The sequence below is a fragment of the Hypanus sabinus genome, chromosome 12, assembly GCF_030144855.1.
Source record: "Hypanus sabinus isolate sHypSab1 chromosome 12, sHypSab1.hap1, whole genome shotgun sequence".
Lineage (NCBI taxonomy): Eukaryota > Metazoa > Chordata > Chondrichthyes > Myliobatiformes > Dasyatidae > Hypanus > Hypanus sabinus.
The window spans coordinates 319,343-346,363 of record NC_082717.1 but is presented as its reverse complement, the minus strand read 5'-3'; the positions used below and the strand labels follow the sequence as shown (position 1 = coordinate 346,363).

Here is a 27,021-nt window from a genome sequence, read left to right as displayed (position 1 = left end):
ATTACTGTGTATTCAATTAGCCAGCTTTCCCTGGATCCCATGCAACCTAACCATCCAGAGCAGCCTAACACATGGATTATGTTTACCAACCTGCCCTCATCGGCTTTCTTTGTCACTTCATCAAGGAACTCAATTAAGATTGAAAATCATGATTTCCCACACACAAAGCCATGCTGACTATCCCGAAGAAACCTGTCTTTTCAGATGTATTGTATGTCTACGGTTGCATGCAAAAGTTTGGGCACCCCTGCTCAAAATTTCTGTTACTGTGAATAGCTAAGCGAGTAAAAGATGACCTGATTTCCAAAAGGCATAAAGTTAAAGACACATTTCTTTAATATTTTAAGCAAGATTACTTTTTTCCCATCTTTTACAGTTTCAAAATAACAAAAAAGGAAAAGGGCCCAAAGCAAAAGTTTGGGCACCCTGCATGGTCAGTACTTAGTATGATGAGCAAACCAGGCTGAGATGGGGTCCAGAGTTGACCCCCCTGTGAACTATCCTGCTAATGAGAGAGAGAAGAAAAGCAGGGAGGCATCCTGCTGCAGATGAGAGAGACAGAGAGACATGATTTAATATTATGTCTTTGGCTGATTGTTTACCTTTGCTCCAAGACACTCTCAAGGCCTGCTTATAAGATTCTTGCAGAGTCACCAAGGCGGAGCCAGCTGGACGGACGGTCTGATGGACAGCCGGTGCCCCGAAAGGAGAGAGAAAAGGCAGGTCTGCGAAGAGACAAGCAGACACACTGCGGGACACTGAAAGAGCGTTGTGCACCCACGTGAAGGTGAGGGTTTGGAGGATTAATTCGGGGGAATCAATAAGAGGCTCAGAGTGTATGAAGGTGCAAGTGGTGGAGGCTTGTTTGTGTGTCCACTCTGGCCTGGGTGATAGGGCTACCACTGAAGAACGGTCGAGCCTGGCATGGTCACAGTTGGTGACTGCAACAGGAAGACAATGGGAAGATCGACGGCAACAGCATCACCTCTCTCTCTGTCTCTCTCCAACGGTACACCAGCAACTACCTCGACCTGAAGTGAACTGAAAATGAACTCTTCACCATCGTAAGACTATCCATTTACCCCTAGACTTTGAAAGAGCTTGGTTTTGATTCCTATTTCCGCACTTCTGTATATATCATTGCTAACCTGTTTCATATAGATTTGCAGTTTATAGTACTGTATTGCTTAGCTTACTAATAAACACTATTAGTTACAGTAATACCAGATTTCAACGTGTATTCCATTTCTGCTGGTTCGGTAACCCGGTCACGGGGTACGTGACCCCCCCTTTGGCAAGTATCACAGCTTGTAAATGCTTCCTGCAGCCAGTTAAGAGTCTTTCAGTTCTTGTTTGGGGGAGCTTTACCTATTCTTCCTTGCAAAAGGCTTCTAGTTCTGTGAGATTCTTGGGCCGTCCTGCGTGAACTGCTCTTTCGAGGTCTATCCACAGATTTTCGATGATGGTTAGGTCAGGGGACTGTGACAATAGACAATTGGTGCAGAAGTAGACCATTCGGCCCTTCGAGCCTGCACTGCCATTCTTAGATCGTGGCTGATCATCTACTATCAATACCTGGTTCCTGCCTTGTCCCCATATCCCTTGATTCCCCATCCATAAGATACCTATCTAGCTCCTTCTTGAAAGCATCCAGAGAATTGGCCTCCACTGCCTTCCGAGGCAGTGCATTCTAGACCCCCACAACTCTCTGGGAGAAGAAGTTTTTCCTTAACTCTTTCCTAAATGACCTACCCCTTATTCTCAAACCATGCCCTCTGGTACTGGACTCTCCCAGCATCTGGAACATATTTCCTGCCTCTATTTTGTCCAATCCCTTAATAATCTTATATGTTGCAATCAGATCCCCTCTCAATCTCCTTAATTCCAGAGTGTACAAGCCCAGTCTCTCTAACCTCTCTGCGTAAAACAGTCCAGACATCCCAGGAATTAACCTTGTGAATCTACACTGCACTTCCCCTACAGCCAGGATGTCCTTCCTTAACCCTGGAGACCAAAACTGTACACAATACTCCAGGTGTGGTCTCACCAGGGCCCTGTACAAATGCAAAAGGATTTCCTTGCTCTTGTTCTCAATTCCCTTTGTAATAAAGGCCAACATTCCATTAGCCTTCTTCACTGCCTGTTGCACTTGCTCATTCACCTTCAGTGACTGATGAACAAAGACTCCTAGATCTCTTTGTATTTCTCCCTTACCTAACTCAACACCGCTCAGATAATAATCTGTCTTCCTGTTCTTACTCCCAAAGTGGATAACCTCACACTTATTCACATTAAACATCACCTGCCAAGTATCTGCCCACTCACCCAGCCTATCCAAGTCACCCTGAATTCTCCTAACATCCTCATTACGTCACACTGCCACCCAGTTTAGTATCATCAGCAAACTTACTGATGTTATTCTCAATGCCTTCATCTAAATCGTTGATGTAAATCGTAAACAGCTGTGGTCCCAATACCAAACCCTGTGGCACCCCACTAGTCACCACCTGCCATTCCAAGAAACATGTGAGGGCCATGGCAAAACCTTCAGCTTGCGCCTCTTGAGGTTGTCCATTCTGGATTGTGAGGTGTGTTTAGGATCATTATCCTGTTGTAGAAGCCATCCTCTTTTCATCTTCAGCTTTTTTACAGATGGTGTGATGTTTGCTGGTATTTAATTGAATTCATTCTTCCCTCTACCAGTGAAATGTTCACTGTGCCACTGGCTGCAACACAAGCCCAAAGCATGATCAATCCACTCCTATGCTTAACAGTTGGAGAGGTGTTCTTTTCATGAAATTCTGCACCCTTTTTCCTCCAAACATACCTTTGATCATTGCGGCCAAGAAGTTCTATTTTAACTTCATCAGTCCACAGGACTTGTTTCCAAAATGCATTAGGCTTGTTTAGAGGTTCCTTTGCAAACATCTGATGCTGAATTTTGTGGTGAGGACACAGGAAAGAGTGATGGGAGATTTTAATTTCTCCAGTATTGTGATCACTAGTTCCTAAAGGTTCTTTCCTTTTTTTCACTCTACAATTGTACAAAAAAAATACACTAATCTTGCTTAAAATGTTGAAAAGAGTGTTTCATCTTTAATTTTATGACTTTTGGAGATCAGTTCATCTTCTACTCATGTAACTATTCACAGTAATTTTGACCAGAGCTGCCCAAACATTTGCATGCCACTATATATATAGCTAGGGTGCCCAAGACTTTTGCACAATACTACAGTAATTGTATGTATTGCACTGTACAGCAACAAAAAACACATTTCATGACATGTGAGTGATGATAAACCTGATTCTGATATAGGTCTCTATTGTAGAATGAGTGTGGAAAGGGGGCAGGGAGAGGGGAATCATAGCTGGGAAAAGGGGAAGGGGGAGAGACATTTTATAATAATCAATAAACCAATAGTTTAGAATCAAATTATCTTAACTAGTATCTCAGAGCAACATGTGTCTGCACCCTCACCAATCCCCGCCCCAGGCACTCCAACCTTTGCATCACCATTCCAAGCATATTCTGCTCCTGCCAGATTTGTGTATATATATATATACACATACATACACACACACACATATATATATATATATATATACACACACACACACACACACACACTCTCTAACTATACAGTATAAATGTATCTAAGAGGTCTGCACAGTACTGTAGGTTCACACCACCACTTGCTGAGCCCAATGCCATTGATAGCAACATTCACTGGGGCAGATGCCAACTGTTACTGGGATATTGTTCTAAACACAGACTATAGGAGGTGAAAGATTCTAACACTGCCTCTCACTGAAATACAAAGGGTGACATGGGAGTGTAGTGGTTAGCGCAAAGCTTTACAGTGCCTGTGACCCAGGTTCAATTCCTATCTCTGTCTGTAAGGAGTTTGTACGTTCTCCCCGAGACCACCCAGATGGGTTTCCTCTGGGTGCTCCAGTTTCCTCCGACTTTGCAAAGATGTACAGGTTAGTATGTTAATAGGTCATGAGTATATTTGGGCTCATTGGGTCAGAAGGGCCTGCTATTGTGCTATATCTCAAAATAATATAAATAAATAAACACAAATGACCAAGAAAACCATTTCTCAGTGACATCCAGGTCCACGCATACTGGGGAGTCTGTTTTTAATCACAGAGGAAGTGAATTCCTCAGACACAGACTCTCATAGGCGCCAATCCTGCTGGGGTATGGAGTTTAGTAGGCACAAACACATAGTAATTTGGTGGGAATTTTTATTCATTTTTTGGACTGTTGTATATCATTGACAAAGCTTCACACTAAACATCATTAAAAGGACACTGAAAGCCAATGTCAAAGACTTACATCAGAATACAGGGTTACAGATGCCAGCCCTCACTGAGAATACTTCCTCAATGATTCACACTGGGGTACCATTCCAGGCACCAGTAATCAGCTGGGTGCAGTTCTGAAGACAATGACATTCATAGAATCATAGAAACATATGGCAGTGAAATGGGTTCACACCTTGGCCAATCACCAGTTGTGATGCTTACCTACTCTAAACCTACCCACTTCCTGTCAGAGCTGCTTTCAGTTGGTGTCTTATATAACTACTAAGGTTCCTTAAGGTAATTATAGCTGGGGGTGGATGGTAATGGGGACAAGCTCCCACTACCTATTAATGCTCCCAATGGCATGCACTTCAAATAGCGATTGACAACTAAGTCCAGCTCCTGGCCCTCACGTGTGGCTTAGCTACAAAGCCCAGCGGAAACATTTTTATTGACAGGAGAATGGTCAAAGGTGGGTTCCTGGTGCCTTAAAACCAGCTGCTTCGGGCAGATGGGGCTTGTCAGCCATGGTTGGCAGCTCATCTCGGAGAAGGAAAACTGATCTCAAGCCTCTACTACCTTGTGGTCATATCCACCTGTGGGGAAGACGTCAGGAGTAAACCCCAAGCTGGAATCCCTAGACAGTCCTACATTGAATTCAATGACAATTCCTAAAATGCTGCTGGTACCAAACTGTACTTGTCTCTGCCATTCCTTTAGGTCAGGGGTGTCAAACTCAAATACTCAGTGGGCCAAAATTAAAAAATCGGTACAAGTCGAGGGCCGGACTGGTTCAGCGTTTATTGCAAAGCTTATTGAAATGAATTTATTACACATATTAACCTGGAACTAACAAAGCTTAGGTTATTGCCTACAAAAACAACATTGACCATTAAATAAATAGAAAATCAGTTGCATTTATTTCTTATGGCTTTATCTGCAGCTTTTCCGGAGTAATTTCTAATGAAAACATTTTTCCACAGGCCAACACTCTGTGATTCACACTAGTCTAAGCCAGATACTTGGCATCTCATCTTGGATGCAAGTTCATCAATGTTTGGAGTCAGGCTCTGAGCTGAGGAAATCCTCAGAATTGAGTGAAGGTGTTCATCAGAAAGACGACTCCTGTGTGATGTTTTGTTTATCTTCATCAAAGAGAACAGTTGTTCACACAGATATGTGCTGCCAAACATACAGAGCATTTGAGCAGCTTGGGTACACAGCTGGGGCATTGCGTTGGGAATGAAACGTAGAAACTGTGCAGCACCCACCGAGTCATACTTTGCCTTGAGTGTGTCACTACATTGGAGTTCAATCAGCTCCATTTGTATGTTGGTTGGTGCGCTTTCCACGTTAGCTGCAAATGGATTACTGAGCAGTTCAAACCTGCTTTTTTGGGCTTCAAAGTCGGCAAATCGCCGTGTGAAGTCGGCACCAAGTATGCTAGTTTTTCAGCAAACTTTGCACGTGGGAACACTGCAGTAGAAACCTGCTCTTTCATAGTTTGGCAACACGGAAAATGGCTCAAGTTTTCTTGCTGCATCTGCGTCTCCCACAAGCGTAGCTTGGTTTTAAAAGCCCTCACTGCAGCGTACATGTCTGTGATCACACGACACCGCCCCTGAAGCTGCAGGTTGAGCGCATTGAGATGGCTCGTGATGTCACACAGAAACGCCATTTCACAAAGCAACTTTTTATCCCGGAGCTCTGTTGTGTCTTTCCCTTTGCTTTCCATGAACTGACAGATCTCCTCACGCAACTCGAAACATCTTTTCAGCACTTTTCCTTGGCTTAACCATCGCACCTCTGTGTGATAGGGCAAACCATTATATTCTGAACCCAACTCCTCCAGAAACGACTTGAACTTGCGGTGATTTAAACCTTTGGCTCTTATGAAGTTATGAAGCTCGTGTTATGGTGCTCATTATATGTTCCATTTTCAAGGCTTTGCCACACAACGATTCCTGGTGTATGATGCAGTGATAAGCTGTCAGCTCACCTGCGCCGTTTTCCTCCCGCATCTTCTCCCGGATCCTGCCAACCAATCCACTCTTTTGACCTCACATCACAGGCTTCTGTTTCTTGTCCAGATGCTTGTATTTGTCATGGTGTTTCGTTTCATAGTGTTGTTTTACGTTATATTCTTTAATTATAGCTGCACCGTCTCCGCACACAAGACAAACAGGTTTGCCCTTTATATCTGCGAACATATACTCTGCCTCCCACCTGCCTTGAAAACCCGTTTTCAAAGTCCACCTTTCGTTCAGCCGTTTTTGGGGTGAGGGAGCTGAAAGTTGACCACACGTGACTAGTACCATAAGGATGCTGATGAGAGAGTAAGGCAAGCGCGAGCAATGCACTGGCAGTGCATTGTGGGATTTGTAGTATTAGTGGTGCATGCAATATACCGGCGAGCCAGCTCTAATAGAAAAAAAATTTATTCATTAATGATATTCAGGAAATAAACCAGGGAAACCGAATAAACACTAAAAACCCTGAAAACCTGGTACCTGAATAAACTCAGCATTAGCCATATCATACACCATAGGCGCTTCGATTACTGGGGCCAGCTTTAATAGTAATTAGATATTAACTCGCGGGCCAAAGATAATTCCACTGCGGGCCAGATTTGGCCCATGGGCCTTGAGTTTGACATATATGCTTTAGGTTCATCAGATGCGTGGAGATGGGGAGCTTGCTACATGGGCAACAGCTTGCTCTCCATATCTTACTGCCCAGGCTTGCATATCTGGATAGCAGTGATGCAATATTCATTGGTCAACTCTGACCGACAGAAGCCTTCACTATGGAATTGCTGAAAATCAAGGCCAGCTACTGAACTCAAAATAAACCACCATTCCCGAAGAAAGGTATACCTGACTGTCATTGCAGAGATCACCTCATTGCCACAGGGCCGAGTGAGAAGCGGCAGGAAATTATTCCCATCCCACTTGCTGATGTAGCACTGAAGGGGTTTCCGCTCTCGCTTATGTGGGATCTGCACAGTGTAGAGACGGAGAGCTTCCTGATTATCCTCAACCTTCCCAAACCTGCAAAACAATGACCCAGTGAGTAGCAATAAAGATGTGAGAGAGACATAGAAAAACAGCAAGAGAAAAGGGAATATATCAAAGAGCTACTAATGTTCTGCTATTCAGTCTTGTGCGTCATTCCAGTCAGATTCTCTTGGAGCTGGAGCTCGAGTGAAGAGCATGGAAACAGGCCCGTCAGCCCACTCATCAGTGCTTTCCTCAGTCAGCCACATGTGTCTGCATTTAGCCTATATCTCTCTAAACCCTTGGCAGAACTGTGGAGTGGAAGACTTGAAGACAGCTCTTTCCATATACCCAGCACCACCACACGCCCCCTCCCCCCAACTCTGGGTGAAAGAGTTGGCCTTGGCAGCTCTTTCCATGTAACCCACCCTCTACACTGGATGAGAGTTGCCCTTCACCTTGCCACTTCTCCACAGAACTCTGCATCCTATCTGTCTCCCGTTGTAACCATATAACCATGTATAACCATATAACAATCACAGCACGGAAACAGGCCATCTTGGCCCTCCTAGTCCATGCCGAACCCTTAATCTCACCTAGTCCCACCTACCCGCACTCAGCCCATAACCCTCCACTCCTTTCCTGTCCATATACCTATCCAATTTTACTTTAAATGACACAACTGAACTGGCCTCTACTACTTCTACAGGAAGCTCATTCCACACAGCTATCACTCTTTGAGTAAAGAAATACCCCCTCGTGTTTCCCTTAAACTTCTGCCCCCTTACTCTCAAATCATGTCCTCTAGTTTGAATCTCCCCTACTCTCAATGGAAACAGCCTGTTCACATCAACTCTATCTATCCCTCTCAAAATTTTAAATACCTCGATCAAATCCCCCCTCAACCTTCTACGCTCCAATGAATAGAGACCTAACTTGTTCAACCTTTCTCTGTAACTTAATTGCTGAAACCCAGGTAACATCCTAGTAAATCGTCTCTGCACTCTCTCTAATTTATTGATATCTTTCCTATAATTCGGTGACCAGAACTGCACACAATATTCCAAATTTGGCCTTACCAATGCCTTGTATAACTTTAGCATTACATCCCAACTTCTGTACTCAATGCTTTGATTTATAAAGGCCAGCGTTCCAAAAGCCCTCTTCACCACCCTATCTACATGAGACTCCACTTTCAGGGAACTATGCAGTTATTCCTAGATCTCTCTGTTACTCTGCATTCCTCAATGCCCTACCATTTACTCTGTATGTTCTATTTGGATTATTCCTGCCAAAATGTAGAACCTCACACTTCTCAGCATTAAACTCCATCTGCCAACGTTCAGCCCATTCTGCTAAACGGCATAAATCTCCCTGCAAGCTTTGAAAATCCACCTCATTATCCACTACACCTCCTACCTTAGTATCATCAGCATACTTACTAATCCAATTTACCACCCCATCATCCAGATCATTTATGTATATTACAAACAACATTAGGCCCAAAACAGATTAAAAAATTCAATAAGGTTTGTCAAACGTGACCTTCCACGCACAAATCCATGCTGGCTACTTCTAATCAGATCCCGTCTATCCAGATAATTATAAATACTATCTCTAAGAATACTTTCCATTAATTTACCCACCACTGATGTCAAACTGACAGGTCTATAATTGCTAGGCTTCCTTCTAGAACCCTTTTTAAACAATGGAACCACATGAGCAATACGCCAATCCTCCGGCACAATCCCCGTTTCTAATGACATCTGAAAGATCTCCATCAGAGCTCCTGCTATTTCTACACAAACTTCCCTCAAGGTCCTGGGGAATATCCTGTCAGGACCCGGAGATTTATCCACTTTTAAATTTCTTAAAAGCGCCAGTACCTCCACCTCTTTAATTGTCATAGGTTCCATAACTTCCTTACTTGTTTCCCACACCTTAGACAATTCAATATCCTTCTCCTTAGTGAATACCGAAGTGAAGAAATCATTCAAAATCTCTCCCATCTCCTTCGGTTCCACACATAGCTGACCACCACTCTGATTCTCTAAGGGGCCAATTTTATCCCTCACTATCCTCTTGCTTTTAATATAACTGTAGAAACCTTTCGGATTTACTTTCACCTTATTTGCCAAACCAACCTCGTATCTTCTTTTAGCTTTTCTAATCTCTTTCTTAAGATTCCTTTTACATTCTTTATATTCCTCGAGCAATTCCTTTACTCCATGCTGCCTATATCTATTGTAGACATCCCTCTTTTTCTGAACCAAATTTCTAATATCCCTTGAAAACCATGGTGCTCTCAAATCTTTAACCTTTCCTTTCATCCTAACAGGAACATAAAGATTCTGTACCCTCATAATTTCACCCTTAAATGACCTCCATTTCTCTATTACATCCTTCCCATAAAACAACTTGACCCAATCCACTCTCTCTAAATCCCTTCGCATCCCCTCAAAGTTAGCCTTTCTCCAATCAAAAATCTCAACTCTAGGTCCAGTCCTGTCCTTCTCCATAATTATATTGAAGCTAATGCTATTGTGATCACTGGATCTGTCAGCTGACCTATCGCATTCCCTAACAGGAGATCCAACACTGCCCCATCTCTAGTCGGTACTTCTATGTATTGTTGCAAAAAACTATCCTGCACACATTTCACAAACTCTAAACCATCCAGCCCTTTTACAGAATGAGCTTCCCAGTCTACGTGTGGAAAATTAAAATCTCCCAGAATCACCACCTTGTGTTTACTACAAATATCTGCTATCTCCTTACACATTTGCTCTTCCAACTCACGCGCCCCATTAGGTGGCCTATAATACACTCCTATCAGTGTTACTGCACCTTTCCCATTCTTCAATTCCACCCAAATGGCCTCCCTAGAGGAGCCCTCTAATCTATACTTCCAAAGCACCGCCATAAGATTTTCTCGGACAAGCAATGCAACACCTCCTCCTCTGGCCCCTCCTACTCTATCACACCTGAAGCAACTAAATCCAGGAATATTTAGTTGCCAATCACACCCTTCCTGCAACCATGTTTCACTAATAGCTACAACATCATAATTCCAGGTATCAATCTACGCTTTAAGCTCATCCACCTTTCTTACAATGCTCCTAGCATTAAAATAGATACATTTAAGATACTCTCCATCTCCTCCTCTCTTTCCATCCCTAACAATGCATTCAAATTTATTATCTTTTTCTTTCTTCTCCCCTACATCTTCGGGCTGAGCGCATCCCTTCTCCATCACCTGCCTTTCCTCCCTCACACACTGTCTATTTACTTGCTCCACTGGTGAACTAACCTCCTCTCCCATAGTCTCCTCAAATAGTCTCCCGCCCCCCAATCTTACTAGTGTAAATTCCGCCCTGTAGCCCTAGCAAACCTCCCTGCTAGGATATTGGTCCCCCCACGATTCAAGTGTAACCCGTCCTTCTTGAACAGGTCACTCCTGCCCCAGAAGAGGTCCCAATGATCCAGAAACTTGAATCCCTGCCCCCTGCTCCAATCCCACAGCCACACATTCATCCTCCACCTAATTCTATTCCTACTCTCACTGTCGCGTGGCACAGGCAGTAATCCCGAGATTACTACCTTTGCGGTCCTTCTTCTTAACTGCCTTCCTAACTCCCTATACTCACGTTTCAGGACCTCTTCCCCTTTCCTTCCTATGTCATTGGTACCTACATGTACCACGACCTCTGGCTCTTCACCCTCCCACTTCAGGATATCTTGGACGCGATCAGAAACGTCCCAAACCCTGGCACCAGGGAGGCAAATTACCATCCGGGACTCCCAGTCACCTCCACAGAAACGCCTGTCTGAGCCCCTGACTATTGAGTCCCCTATTACTATGGACCTCTTTCTTCTAACCCTACCCTTCTGAGCTACAGGGCCATCCTCTGTGCCGGAGGCTCGGCCACTGTCACTCCCACCAGGTAGGCTGTCCCCCCCAACAGTACTCAAGCATGAGTACTTATTGTCAAGGGGTACAGCCACTGGGGTACTCTCTAGTACCTGCCTCTTCCCCTTCCTGACTGTAACCCACCTATCTGCCTCCCTTGGTCCCGGAGTGACCACCTGCCTGTAACTCCTCTCTATCACCTCCTCACTCTCCCTGACCAGGCGAAGGTCATCGAGCTGCAGCTCCAGTTCCCTAACTCGGTCCCTCAGGAGCTGCAGTTCGGCGCACCTGGCGCAGATGTGGACGTCCGGGAGGCTCAGAGACCCCAGGATCTCCCACATCCGACACCGAGAACAACAAGCTGCCCTCACACTCATACCTCCCAAATAACTGAAAATACAAGAACTAAAAGATAAGCCTACTGTGCCCTCTTCCGCCTAAGCCCTCTGAGCCCAAGCCCTACACTCTGCGCCCGGCTCACTCCGCTGCCCGCAAACAAAGCTGCCCGCTTCTTACGGCGGCATTCTTTATATATCTTCCCTCCTTCCCGGGCCTCCTTCACGTGCCTGCGCAGTCCCACCTCTCAGAACTCCGATCTGAGAAGCAATTGGACAATTTGAAAATGGCCGCCGCCGCACTTCCTCTCAAGCCTCGCTGTCCTCTTCCAAAAGAGAAAATTTACTAGAATGAATGCAACTGTAAGGGCTGGATATCTACAGAGGATGCAAAGGAGTAGAGAAAGTCCTGAAATTATCAATGATATGTTGTGGTCTTAAGATCCAGAGAAACTTGGCTATATGAATTCAGAATTGGTTTGCTCACAATAGGCAGAAGGTGGTAGTAGATGGAGCGCATTTTGCATGGAGGTCGGTGACCTCCAGAGATTTCTTCTGGGACCATATAACCATATAACAATCACAGCATGGAAACAGGCCATCTCAGCCCTCCTAGTCCATGCCGAACTCTTAATCTCACCTAGTCCCACCTACCGCACTCAGCCCATAACCCTCCACTCCTTTCCTGTCCATATACCTATCCAATTTTACCTTAAATGACACAACTGAACTGGCCTCTACTACTTCTACAGGAAGCTCATTCCACACAGCTATCACTCTCTGAGTAAAGAAATACCCCCTCGTGTTTCCCTTAAACTTCTGCCCCCTAATTCTCAAATCATGTCCTCTCGTTTGAATCTCCCCTACTCTCAATGGAAACAGCCTATTCACGTCAACTCTATCTATCCCTCTCAAAATTTTAAATACCTCGATCAAATCCCCCCTCAACCTTCTACGCTCCAATGACTAGAGACCTAACTTGTTCAACCTTTCTCTGTAACTTAAGTGCTGAAACCCAGGTAACATCCTAGTAAATCGTCTCTGCACTCTCTCTAATTTATTGATATCTTTCCTATAATTCGGTGACCAGAACTGTACACAATATTCCAAATTTGGCCTTACCAATGCCTTGTACAATTTTAACATTACATCCCAACTTCTGTACTCAATGCTCTGATTTATAAAGGCCAGCGTTTCAAAAGCCTTCTTCACCACCCTATCTACATGAGACTCCACTTTCAGGGAACTATGCACAGTTATTCCTAGATCTCTCTGTTCCACTGCATTCCTCAATGCCCTACCATTTACCCTGTATGTTCTATTTGGATTATTCCTGCCAAAATGTAGAACCTCACACTTCTCAGCATTAAACTCCATCTGCCAACGTTCAGCCCATTTTTCTAACCAGCATAAATCTCCCTGCAAGCTTTGAAAACCCACCTCATTATCCACAACACCTCCTACCTTAGTATCATCGACATACTCACTAATCCAATTTACCACCCCATCATCCAGATCATTTATGTATATTACAAACAACATTGGGCCTAAAACAGATCCCTGAGGTACCCCGCTAGTCACTGGCCTCCATCCTGATAAACAATCATCCACCACTACTCTCTGGCATCTCCCATCTAGCCACTGTTGAATCCATTTTATTACCCCAGCATTAATACCTAACGACTGAACCTTCTTAACTAACCTTCCATATGGAATTTTGTCAAAGGCCTTGCTGAAGTCCATATAGACATCCACTGCCTTACCCTCGTCAACATTCCTCGTAACTTCTTCAAAAAATTCAATAAGGTTTGTCAAACATGACCTTCCACGCACAAATCCATGCTGGCTACTCCTAATCAGATCCTGTCTATCCAGATAATTATAAATACTATCTCTAAGAATACTTTCCATTAATTTACCCACCACTGATGTCAAACTGACAGGTCTATAATTGCTAGGCTTACTTCTAGAACCCTTTTCAAACAATGGAACCACATGAGCAATACGCCAATCCTCCGGCACAATCCCCGTTTCTAATGACATCTGAAAGATCTCCGTCAGAGCTCCTGCTATCTCTACACAAACTTCCCTCAGGGTCCTGGGGAATATCCTGTCAGGACCCAGAGATTTATCCACTTTAAAATTTCTTAAAAGTGCCAGTACTTCCAACTCTTTAATTGTCATAGGTTCCATAACTTCCTTACTTGTTTCCCACACTTTACACAATTTAATATCCTTCTCCTTAGTGAATACCGAAGAGAAGAAATCATTCAAAATCTCTCCCATCTCCCTCAGCTCCACACATAGCTGACCACCCTGATTCTCTAAGGGACCAATTTTATCCCTCACTCTCCTCTTGCTTTTAATATAACTGTGCCTTTAATATAACCCTGCCTTTTGTGATTTTTTTGTAAATGACTTGGATGAGGAAATGAAAGGGTGGATTAATAAATTTGCAGATGATATAAAGATTAGTGGAGTTGGCATAGCGTAGAAGGTTGTCATAGGTTACAATGACACACTGACAGGGAGTGTGTAGAAGTGGCAAATGGAGTTAAATCAAGAAAAGTGTGAAGTGATAAACTTCAGAAAGTTGAATTCAAAGGCAGAGTCCAAGAGTTCAGGATCAATGGCAGGATTCTTAGTAGTTTGGAGGAACAGAAGGATCTTGGAAACCACATTCAAAGATTCCCTCAATGTTGCCAATCAAGAGGTGGGGTTGTGGCACTGCTGATCAGAGATATTGTCACAGTTGCATAAAAGGAGGACGTCATGGAGAGATTGTCTACTGAGTCTCTGTGGGTGGAAGTTAGAAACAGGAAGGGGTCAATAGCTCTACTGGGTGCTTTTTTTAAAGACCACACAGGGACATTGAGGAGCAGATAGGGAGATGGATTCTGGAATGGTGCAATAATAACAGGGTTGTCATGATGGGAGACTTTAATTTCCCCAATGTTGATTGGCATGTCCCTAGAGTGAGGGGTTTAGATGGGATGGAGTTTGTTAGGTGTGTTCAGGAAGATTTCTTGACACAATATGCAGATAAGCCTACAAGAGGAGAGGCTGTACTTGATCTGGTATTGGGAAATGAACCTGGTCAGGTGTCAGGTCTCTCAGTGGAGGAGAACTTTGGAGATAGTGATCACAATTCTATTTCCATTACCATAGCATTGGAGAGGGATAGGAGCAAAGAAGTCAAGAAAATGTTTAATTGGAGTAAGGGGAAATATGAAGCTATCAGGCAGGAACTTAGAAACATAAATTGGGAGCAGATGTTCTCAGGGAAATGTACGGCAGAAATGTGGCAAATGTGCAGGGGGTATTTACGTGGCGTTCTGCATAGGTACGTTCCAATGAGACAGGGAAAAGGGTGGTAGGGTACAGGAAACATGGTGTACAAAGGCTATAGATAATCTAGTGAAGAAGAAAAGCGTACGAAAGGTTCAAAAAACACACACAAAATGCTGGTAGAACGCAGCAGGCCAGGCAGCATCTACAGGAAGAAGTACAGTCGATGTTTCAGGCCGAGGCCCTTGTCAAGACTAACCGAAAGAAGAGATAGTAAAAGATTTGAAAGTGGGAGGGGGAGAGGGAGACCCAAAATGATAGAAGAAGACAGGAGGGGAAGGGATGAAGCTAAGAGCTGGCAAGTTGATTGGACAAAGGGATACACAGCTGGAGAAGGGAAAGGATCATAGGACGGGAGGCCTAGGGAGAAAGAAAGGGGGAGGGGAGCACCAGAGGAAGATTGATAGCAGGCAAGGAGTTATTGTGAGAGGGACAGAGAGAGAAAAAAAGTGAGAAAAGAGCAAAAAAGGGAAAATAAATAAATAGATAGATAAAAAGGGGGTGGGGTAAGAAGGGGAGGGGGGCATTAATGGTAGTTAGAGAAATCAATGTTCATGCCATCAGGTTGGAGGCTACCCAGATGGGTGTCCTCCAACCTGAGCGTGGCTTCATCTTGACAGTAGTGGAGGCCATGGATAGACAGATCAGAATGGGAATGGGACGTGGAATTAAAATGTGTGGCCATTGGGAGATCTTGCTTTCTCCGGCGGATAGAGTGTAGGTGTTCAGTGAAACGGTCTCCCAGTCTGCATCGGGTCTCACCAATATATAGAAGGCCGCAGCGGGAGCACCGGACACAGTACATCACACCAGCCGACTCACAGGTGGAGTGTCGCCTCACCTGGAAGGACTGTCTGGGGCCCTGAATGGTGGTGAGGGAGGAAGTGTAAGGGCAAGTGTAGCACTTGTTCGGCTTACAAGGATAAGTGCCGGGAGGGAGATCGGTGGAAAAGGATGGGGGGGACGAATGGACAAGGGAGTTGCGTAGGGAGCAATCCCAGCAGAAAGGGGGGTGGAGGGAAAGATGTGCTTGGTGGTGGGATCCCATTGGAGGTGGCGGAAGTTACAGAGAATTGTATGTTGGACCCAGAGGCTGGAGGGGTGGAAGGTGAGGACAAAGGGAACCCTATCCCTAGTGGGGTGGCGGGAGGATGGGGTGAGAGCAGATGCATGTGAAACTTCAAAAAACTAAGTATTGATAGAGAGCTAGAAAATTATAATACTAACAGGAAGGAGCTGAGGAATGAAATTAGGAGAGCCAGAAGAGGCCATGAGAAAGCCTTGGTAAGAAGGATTAAGGAAAACACCAAGGCATTCTACAAGTATGTGAAGAATAAGAGGATAAGACATGAGAGAATAGGATCAATCAAGTGTGACGTTGGAAAAGTGTGTATGGAACCAGAGGAGGTAGCAGAGGTACTTAATGAATACTTTGCTTCAGTATTCACTAAAGTAAAGGATCTTGGCGATTGTAGGGATGACGTACAGCGGACTGAAATGCTTGACCATATAGACATTAAGAAAGTGGATTTGCTGGAGCTTTTGGAAAGCATCAAGATGGATAAATCGCCAGGAACAGACGATATCTACCCCAGGCTACTGTGGGAGGCCAGGGAGGAGATTGCTGAGCCTCTGGCAATGATCTTTGCATCATCAATAGGGAAGGGAGAGGTTCTGGAGGATTGGAGGGTTGCAGATGTTGTTCCCTTATTCAACAAAGGGAGTAGAGATAGCCCAGGAAATTATAGACCAGTGAGTCTTACTTCAGTGGTTGGTAAGTTGATGGGGAAGATCCTGAGAGGCAGGATGTATGAACATTTGCAGAAGCATAATATGATTAGGAATAGTCAGCATGGCTTTTTCAAAGGTAAGTCGTGCCTTACGAGCCTGATTGAATTTTTTGAGGAAGTTAGAGCAGTAAATGTAGTGTAGTGAATGTGGATTTCAGCAAGACATTTGATAAGGTACCCCATGCAAGGCTTATTGAGAAAGTAAGAAGACACGGGATCCAAGGGAACCATGCTTTGTGGATCCAGAAATCATTTGTGTGCAACTCAGGACTAGGAAGGGTGCAATCACACTATTAGCCACCGGGACATTGAGGAATAGATATATAATCAGATTAAGGAAATGTGTAAAAATAATAGGGTTGTTGTCATGGGGGATTTCAGCATCCCTAATATAAACCGGGACCTTCTTAGTGTAAGGGGGAAGAGATGGGCACCGAGATTATTAATACATTACAGCATTTAGAGATCAAGGAGGAAGTGTTGGGTCTCCTAATGAGTATTAGGGTAGATATGTCCCCAGGGCCTAATGTGATTTACCCTAAGTTATTAAAGGAGACAAGAGATGGGATATCTGGGACATTCACCAGTATCTACATGTCTTCTCCAGACAGTGGCGATGTTCCAGAGGAATGGTAAGTGACTAACGTTGTATCTGTATTTAAGAAGGGAAATTGCTGGAGAAAATTCTTAGAGAAAGAATATATGAGCTTTGGAAACCCATGGCCTAACTAGGGAACGTTAGTCTGGCTTTCTGCATGGCAGGTTATGCCTTACCAAATTAGTTGAGTTTTTTGACAAGGTGACGAGAGAGATTGATGAGGGTCGGGCAATGAATGTTGTCTACATGGATTTTAGTAAGGCATTTGACAAAGTCCCTCATAGGAGGCTAATCCAGAAGATTGAGATGCATGGGGCCTGTGGTGAATTGGCTGTTTGGATTCAGAATTGGCTTGCACATAGGTGAGAGGGTAGTGGTTGAAGAGACTTATTCAAACTGGAGGACTCTAATTACCGGAATTCCTCAGGGATCTGTGCTGAGACCTCTGCTGTTTGTAATCTATATGAATGACCTGGATGAAAATGTAAGAGGGGTGAGTTAGTATATTACCGGATGACACCAAGATTGGTGGAGTTGTGGATAGTGCAGAACACTGGCTAAGAATACAGTACAATATAGATTCATGGAAACATAGAAAACCTTCAGCACAATACAGGCCCTTTGGCCCACAAAGTTGTGCCGAACATGTCCCTACCTTAGACTTCAATAGGCTTACCCATAGCTCTCTATTTTTCTAATATCCAAAAGTCTCTTAAAAGACCCTACCATATCTGCCTCCACCACCGTTGCCAACAGCCCATTCCATGCACTCACCACTCTCTGCATAAAAAACTTACCCTCTCATCTCCTCTGTACCTACTCTCCAGCACTTTAAACCTGTGTCCCCTTGTGATAACCATTTCAGCCCTGGGAAAAAGCCTCTGACTATCCACACGATCAATGCCCCTCATCATCTTATACACCTCTATCAGGTCACCTCTCATCCTCTGTTGCTCCAAGGAGAAAAGGCCGAGTTCACTCAACCTGTTTTCATAAGACATGCCTCCCAATCCAGACAACATCCTTGTAAATCTCCTCTGCATCCTTTCTATGGTTTCCACATCCTTCCTGTAGTGAGGCGACCAGAGCTGAGCACAGTAATCCAAGTGGGGTCCGACCAGGGTCCTAAGGAACTGAAACATTACCTCTCAGCTCCTAAATTCAATCCCACGGTTAGTGAAGGCCAATACACCATATGCCTTCTTAATCACAGAATCAACCTGCGCAGCCGCTTTGAGCGTCCTATGGACTTGGACCCCAAGCTCCCTCTGATCCTCCTTCATTGCACATATGGGCTGAGAAATGGCAAATAGAGTTAAACCTAGATGAATTTGAGATGTTGCACGCAGAAGGGCAAATGCAAAGGGACTGTATACTGTTAAGGGCAAGGTCCTTAACAGTGTTGTTGAGCAGAGAGATCTTGGGATCCAAGTTTGTAGCTTCTTGAGAGTGGCTATACAGGTCGATAAAGTGGTTCAGAAGGCTGATGGAATGCTCGCTTTTATTAGTCAAGACTTTGAGTTCAAAAGTCAGGATGTTATGATGCAAGTTTATAGAATTCTGGTGAGGCATACATGGAGTATTGCATACATTTCTGGTGGCTCCACTACAGGAAGGCCATTGAGGTTTCGAAGAGGGTGCAGGAGGGGTTCACCGAGACGCTGCCTGGTTTAGAGGGAATGTGCCATCACGAGAAGCTGGATACACTTGGGTTGTTTTCTCTGGACCGTAAGAGGCTAATAGAGGTTTACAAATTTATGAGAGGTACAGGCAGAGTGGACAGAGAGTAGCATAGGTAGAGTGGACAGAGAATATCTGTTTTTCAGATTTGAAATGTCCAATACCAGAGGGCATGCATTGGAGGTGAGGGGGATAGTTTCAAGGGGGATGTGAGGGGCAAACTTTTTTACTCAGAGTGATGGATGCCTGGAATGCACTGCCTGGCATGGTGGTAGAGGCAAATACATTAGAAGCTTTTAAAAGACATTTGGATGGGCATATGGAGGAAGATGGAGGGTTATGGGGACAGTGTAGGTAGGAGGGTTTTAGTGTTTGTGTGTTTTTGATTTGCTTTTTAGCTGGTTCAGCTCAATATTGTGGGTCAAATGGTCTGTTCCTTTGCTGTACTGTTCTATGTTCTATGATTCCCCAGAGGCCCAATCAGCAGCAGGAGCAGAGCACAGAGCACAACAATATGATAGGGGAGTGAATCGTCAAAGAGACAGGAGATTCTGTGGATAGGAACAGGACCCCTGGATGGTATATTGCTTCCATGTGCCAGAGTCAGGGACATCTCAGATCAAATCCACAGTATTTTAGAGAGGGAGGGAGAGTCGCCGCAAGTGTTGGTACATATTGGTACCAATAACATAGGAAAGAAAAGCAAAGAGAAGAAAGAATTTAGAGAGCAAGGCAGAAAGCTGAGAAGCAAGACCTTCAGACTAGTAATTTCTGGATTGCTACCTGTACATGCTAGTGAGGGTAGAAACAGGATGATTTGGCAGATAAATGTATGGCTGAGAAGCTGGAGCAGGGGGCAGGCCTTCAGGTTCTTGCATCACTGGGATCTCTGGGGACGTATGACCTGTACAAGAGGAACAGGTTGCACCTGAACCCCAGGAGAAACAATGTTTTTGTGGGCAGGTTTGTTAGAGCTGTTGGAGAGAATTTAAACTAATTTGGCAGGAGGGCTTGAAACCATAATGAAAGGACTCAGGATAGGATGGATGGTAAAAAAGCAAAATTGGCACACAGTCAAACTGCCAGGAAGGGCAGGAAAGGCAGGCAGATAATTGGATAAAATTGCAGCCAGCAGGGTGAGTATCAGTGCGTTAGGCATGCAGAATCCAAAAGGGTAGCAAATACAGTACTCAAAGTGTTATATCTCAATGCACAGAGATAAGAAATAAGGTGGATGATTTTGCTGCACTATTACAGATTGTCAGGTATCATGTTGTGACCGTCACAAAATCGTGGCTGAAGGATGGTTGTAGTTGGGATGTTACACATTGTATCAGAGGGATAGGAAAGTAAGCAGAAGGGGTGACATGGCTCTGCTGGTAAAGAGTGACATCAAATCAGTACAAAGATGTGACATAGGATCTGATTAAGAAACTGCAAGGGTAAAAGGACCCTAATGCAGTTATATACAGGCCTTCCAACAGTAGCTGGGATGTGTATCACAGATTACAACAGGAAATAGAAAAGTCGAGTCAAAAGGGCAATGTTATGATGATCATAGGAGATTTTAACATGCTGGTCGATTGGGAAAATCAGGATGGTTATGGATCTCAAGAGAGTTGAGTTTGTTGAATGCGTAGGAGATGGCTTTTTAGAGCCTACTAGGGGATCAGCTATACAGGATTGGGTGTTATACAATGAACCGGAGGTGATTAGGGAGCTTAAAGTAAAAGAGCCATGAGGAGCCAGTGATCACAATAAGATTGAGTTCAACTTGAAATTTGATAGGGAGAAAGTAAATTACAGTGGCATGAGAGAGGAGTTAGCCAAAGTAAATTGGAAGGAGCTGCTGGCAGGGATGTCAGCAGAGCAGCAATGGCACAAGTTTCTGGGGAAAATGAGGAAGGTGCAGAACATGTGTATTCCAAAAACAAAAAATACTCAAATGGCAAAATAGCACAACTATAGCTGACAAGGGAAGTGAAAGCTAATGTAAAAAAAAACGGGAGGACATTCAACAAAGTAAAAATTAGCAGGAAGATAGAGGATTCGGTAGCTAAAAGAATCATTAGAAGGGAAAAGATGAATTATGAAAGCAAGCTAGTAAATAATATCAAAGTGGATAGTAAAAGTTTTTTCCAGTATGTTAAGAATAAGGGAGAAATGTGAATGTATATAGGACTGCTAGAAAATGAGGCAGGAGAAATAATAACGAGGGACAAGGAGATGGCAGATGTACTAAATGAGTATTTTGCATCAGTCTTCACTGTGGAAGACACTAGCAATGTGCCTGATGTTGTAGTGTGTGAGGAAAGAGAAGTGGGTGCAGTTACTGTTACAAGGGAGAAGGTGCTCAGAAAGCTGTATGTCCTAAGGGTACCTAAATCACCTGGACCAGTTGAACTGCACCCTAGGGTTCTGAAAGAGGTAGGGTTAGAGATTGTAGAGGCCTTAGCAATGATATTTCAAAAATCATTGGATTCCAGCATGGTGCCAGAGGACTGGAAAATTGCAAATGTCACTCCACTCTTTAAGAAACGGTGAAACCATAAGATCTGAGTTGCAAAGGGATTTGGGAGTCCTTGTACAGAACAGCCTAAAGGTTAACTTACAGGTAGAGTCGATGGTGAGGAAGGCAAATGCAATGTTAGCATTCATTTCAAGAGGTCTAGATAATCAAGAGGCTTTATAAGACACTGATGAGGCCTCACCCTTGAGTATTGTGTACGGTTTTGGATTCCTCATCTTAGAAAAGATGTGCTGGCATTGGAGAGGGTCCAGACAAGTTTCATAGGATGAATCTGACAATGAAAGGGTTATCATGCGAGGAACATATGATGGCTCTGGGTCCGTACTCGCTGGAATTTAGAAGGATAAGGGGGATCTCATTGAAACCTTTCAAATGTTGAAAGGCCCAGATAGAGTAGATGTGGAAAGAATGTTTACCATGGTGAGGGAGTCATGGATAAGAGGGCACAGTCTCAGGACAGAGGGGCATTCATTTAAAACCAAGATGTGCAGAAATTTCTTTTGCAAGAGAGAAATGAATTTGTAGAATTCCTTACCACAGGCAGCTGTGGAGGCCAAGTTGGGTGTATTTAAGGTGAAATCGATAGGTTCTTGACTGGACATGGCATCAAAGTTATGTGGAGAAGGCCGGTAAATTGGGGTTGAGGAGGGGAGAAAAGGATCAGCCATGATTGAATGGCAGAGCAGATTCGATGGACCAAATGGTCTAATTCTGCTGTTATGTCTAATATCAGAAAAATTGAGGGTTATGGGCTGTGTAAGAGAGAATGGTTAGATTGATGGTTAGATTGATCAAGGCCGAAGGGCCGATACTGTTCAATGTTCTAGTTTATGCAAAGCCTTAACAATTCTGCTGTTATGTCTAATATCAGAAAAATTGAGGGTTATGGGCTGTGTAAGAGAGAATGGTTAGATTAATGGTTAGATTGATCAAGGCCGAAGGGCCGATACTGTTCAATGTTCTAGTTTATGCAAAGCCTTAACATTTCCTCTGAAATAAGCTCTCCACAGCTACAGACAGACATAGTCACAAAACACTGCAGCACAGAAACAGGCAATTCAACCGATCTAATCTATGCCAAACTATTATTCTGCTTGGTACCTTAGCCCTCCATACCCCTCCCATCAATGAACCTATCCAAACTTCTCTTAAATGTTGAAATCAAACCCGTATCTACCATTTCCACTGGCAGCTCATTACACATTCTCACCAACTGCCTTGTTCCCCTTAAACTATAAGGCCATAAAACATAGGAGTAGAATTAGGCCATTTGGTCCATCAAGTCCACTCCATCCTTTTTTCATGGCTGATCCATTTTTCCATAAGAACATAAGAAATATGAACAGGAGTAAAGCCTGCTCCACCATTCAATAAGATCATTGCTGAATTGGCCATAGTCTCATCGTCACCTACCTGCCTTTACTGAGGTCATTGCTTCATTGAGCACAGAATTCCACAGTTTCACCACACTCTGGGAAAAGTAGTTCCTCCTCATCTCCGTTCTAAATATACTCCCACTATTCTTGAAGCTACGTCCCCTAGTTCTAGTCTCACCTACCAATGGAACCAACTTCCCTGCCTCCATCTCATCTATTCTTGTCATAATTTTATATGTTTCTAAAAAATTTCCTTTCATTCTCGCACTTGTCTGCATTAAATTCCATTTGCCAGTGTTCAGCACATTTCACCAGCTAGTCCAGATCCTGCTGTAAGCTTTAATAATCTTCCTACACCCCCAGTCTTGTTGTCATCTGCAAACTTGCAGATCTGCTTTACTATATTATCATCCAGATCATTGACAGATGGCAAGCAACCACAGTCAGCAATGATCCCTACAGCACACAACTGATCCCAGGCCTCCAGTCAGAAGCAACCGTCTAGGACCACTGTTCGGCTTCTCCCACAAAGCCAGTGTCAAATCCAATTAACCACCTCATCTTAAATGTCAAGCGACTGATAATTCTTAACCAACCTCCAAGACATCACCACTAATGCTAGTATATATCTCAGTATCCACCAATAGCAGCATTTACCCCAATACCCACCAATGACAATATTTACCCCACCACTTACATTATTTACCCCAGTACCTACGAATGACAGTATCTACCCTAGTACCCACAGAAAACATTATTTACCCCAGTACCCACTGATGACAATATTTACCCCTGTACCCACTGATGATATTTAACCCAGTACCCCCAATGATAATATTTAACCCACCAATGACAGTATTTACCCCAGTATCGACCAGCGACAGTATTTATCCCAGTACTCATCAATGACAATATTTACCACAGTATCCACCAATGACAATTTTTAACCCACCAATGACAGTATTTACCCCAGTACTCAGCAATGGCAGTATTTACCCCACCAATGACATAATTTACCTGATCAACAACTGCATTTACCCCACCACTGCCAGTTTTTACTCTTTATGTAAAGGGATATGAAATGCAAAGTAGAAATACACACCTGCATGCTTGGTATCGATACATCTTGTCTGTAATCTGAGGCATGTTTTCATTCCAGCATAGTTCTGTCACTAACTGGTCATTTTTCCAAACACAACACTTGAAGTCTCGTCCCACAGTCACTATCTGTCCAGAGAAATATCATTACTATCATTAATTTTCACATATTAAAGTAGTTATCTGATACTGTCAGGTAAATGAATTGCACAATTCGGACTAAATGATGATGAAGAAGTGGTGATTATTTTTTACCCATCAGGACATGAAAGTGGAGTCCGGTATCTCCTGTGGACACCTTCCGGTTTAAGATGGTGCTATCGAACGCGATTGACAGCTCACTGGTAGTTCAAAAGGCAAGAAATCCAACTGAAAGCATGACTAATAACACTTTATTTGAAGTAAATTGTGGAAAATTATCACTGCAATGAAGAGGCGAGCAAAGGAGAAGCCAGTTCAAGGGTTGAGTTGTGCTGGAGTGTTGCAGAATCGATGCAGAGGGAGTGAGCCATTCAGAGAGGAGAAGCCGAGGCTGAGGAGTTCTGATGACTGTACAACTTGCATACATGTGAAGTTAGATCACTCTGTTTGCCAAGGTGATTTCAAGAGTTTCAGAGCAGCTCTAGTCTGGGTGGCCAAATCACTGGGAAGTGGTCTAGCCCCAGAGCTTTGCACTGCAGCAGTGCCCAGGTCCTAAAAAGAGAAAACCTACAGCACAATACAGGCCCTTCAGCCCACAAAGCTGTGCCAAACAAGTACTTACCTGATAAATTACCTAGGGTTACCCATAGCCCTCCATTTTTCTGAGCTCCATATACCTGTCCATGAGTCTCTTAAAAGACCCTATCGTTTCCACCTCCACCACCACTGCCAGCAGCCCATTCTATGTACTCACCACTGACTGTATAAAAAACTTACCCCTGATATCTCCTCTGTATCTATTTCCAAACACCTTAAAACTGTGCCCTCCTGTGCTAGCCATTTCAGCCCTGGGAAAAAAGCCTCAGACTATCCACATGATCAATGCCTCTCATTATCTTCTCACCTCTGTCACTCCAAGAGAAAAGGCCAAGTTCACTGAACCTGTTTTCATAAGGCATGCTCCCCAATCCAGGCCATATCCTTGTAAATCTCCTCTGCACCCTTTCTATGGTTTCCATATCCTTCCTATAGTGAGCTGACCAGAACTGAGCACAGTACTCCAAGTGGGGTCTCGGCTCCTAAACTCAGTTCCATGGTTGATGAAGGCCAATGCACCGTTTGCTTTCTTAACCACAGAGTCAATCTGCGCAGCAGCTTTCAGTGTCCTATGGACACGAACCCCAAGATCCCTCTGATTCTCCACACTGCAAGAGTTTTACCATTAATACTATATTCTGTAATCATAAGCTGGAACAATTTGATTCATAATTGGAAAAATGGTTTAACTACATAACGCCTTATAGGCCTAATTTTATTCTCACAAATCAATGAATATGTTGTAAAAAAAAAAGATCACTCCCTACTTGTACAGTTTTTTCCTTTTGCTTGTTTTTTCTTTCCACTCTTTTCTATAAGTGTACACCTCAGATAAATACTATGTGGAGATTCGTGACATATATGATTATATGATATATATGTACAATGTCTAAAATACATCTTATGGAAATATTTGTTTGATGATGAACTTCAATAAAAAAAATAAATTACAAAATAATACTATATTCCGTCATCATATTTGACCTACCAAAATGAACCACCTCACACTTATCCGGGTTGAACTCCATCTGCCACTTCTCAGCCCATTTTTGCATCCGATCAATGCCCTGCTGTAACCTCTGACAGTCCCCCACACTATCCACAACACCTCCAACCTTTGTGTCATCAACCAACTTACTAACCCATCCCTCCACTCCTTCATCCAGATCATTTATAACAATCACAAAGTGTAGGAGTCCCCGAACAGATCCCAGAGGCACACCACTGGTCACTGACCTCTATGCAGAATGTGATCCATCTACAACTACTCTTTGCCTTCTATGGGTAAGCAATTTTGGATCCACAAAGCAATTTCCCCTTGGATCCCATGCCTCCCTACTTTCTCAATAAGCCTTGCATTTGTACCTTATCAAATGCCTTGGTGAAATCTATATACAGTACACCTACTGCTCTACCTTCACCAATGTGTTTCATCGCATCCTCAAAAAATTCAATCAGGGTCGTAAGGCATGACCTGCCTTTCACAAAGCCGTGCTGACTATTCCTAATCATATTATGCCTCTCCAAATATTCATAAACCCTGCCTCTCAGGATCTTCATCATCTTACCAACCACTGAAGTAAGACTCACTGGTCTCGAATTTCCTGGGTTATCTCTACTCCCTTTCTTGAATAATGGAATAACATATGCAACCTTCCAATCCTCCAGAAAGTCTCCCGCCCCATTGATGATGCAAAGATCATCGCCAGAGACTCAGCAATCTCCTCCCTCGCCTCCCATGGTAGCCTGGGGTACACTTCATCCACTCCCAGTGACTTATCCAACTTGATGCTTTCCAAAAGCTCCAGCACATCCTCTTCCTTAATATCTACATACTCAAGCTTTTCAGTCTACTATAAGTCATTCCTACAATCACCAAGATCCTTTTCCACTGTGAATACTAAAGCAAAGTACTCATTAAGTACCTCTGCTATCTCCTCTTTTCCACTGTCACACTTGATTGGTCCTATTCTCTCACTCTTATCCTCTTGCTCTTCAGATACTTGTAGAATGCCTTGGGGTTTTCCTTAATCCTGTCTGCCAAGGCATTCTCATGGCCCCTTCTGGCTCTCCTAATTTCTTTCTTGAACTCCTTCCTGCTAGCCTTATAATCTTCTAGATCTCTATCATTACCTAGCTTTTTGAAACTTTTATAAGCTCTTCTTTTCTTCTTGACTAGATTTACAACAGCCTTTGTACACCACGGTTCCTGTACCCTACCATCCTTTCCCTATCTCACTGGAACATACCTATGCAGAACTCCACGCAAATATCTCCTGAACATTTGCCACATTTCTTCTGTATGTTTCCC

General features: G+C 43.7%; 1 protein-coding gene across 1 annotated transcript in view; it reads right to left on the bottom strand.

The window, feature by feature from the left end:
• preb (prolactin regulatory element binding) overlaps positions 1–27,021 on the bottom strand; it is a 61,799-nt gene that overhangs the window by 22,684 nt on the left and 12,094 nt on the right. The window contains exons 5-6 of the mRNA XM_059985397.1: positions 23,977–24,101; positions 7,188–7,361 (exon numbers count right to left, since the gene is read on the bottom strand). Coding sequence (XP_059841380.1) covers positions 7,188–7,361; positions 23,977–24,101 — 299 coding nt within the window. The remainder of the gene's footprint in view (positions 1–7,187; positions 7,362–23,976; positions 24,102–27,021) is intronic.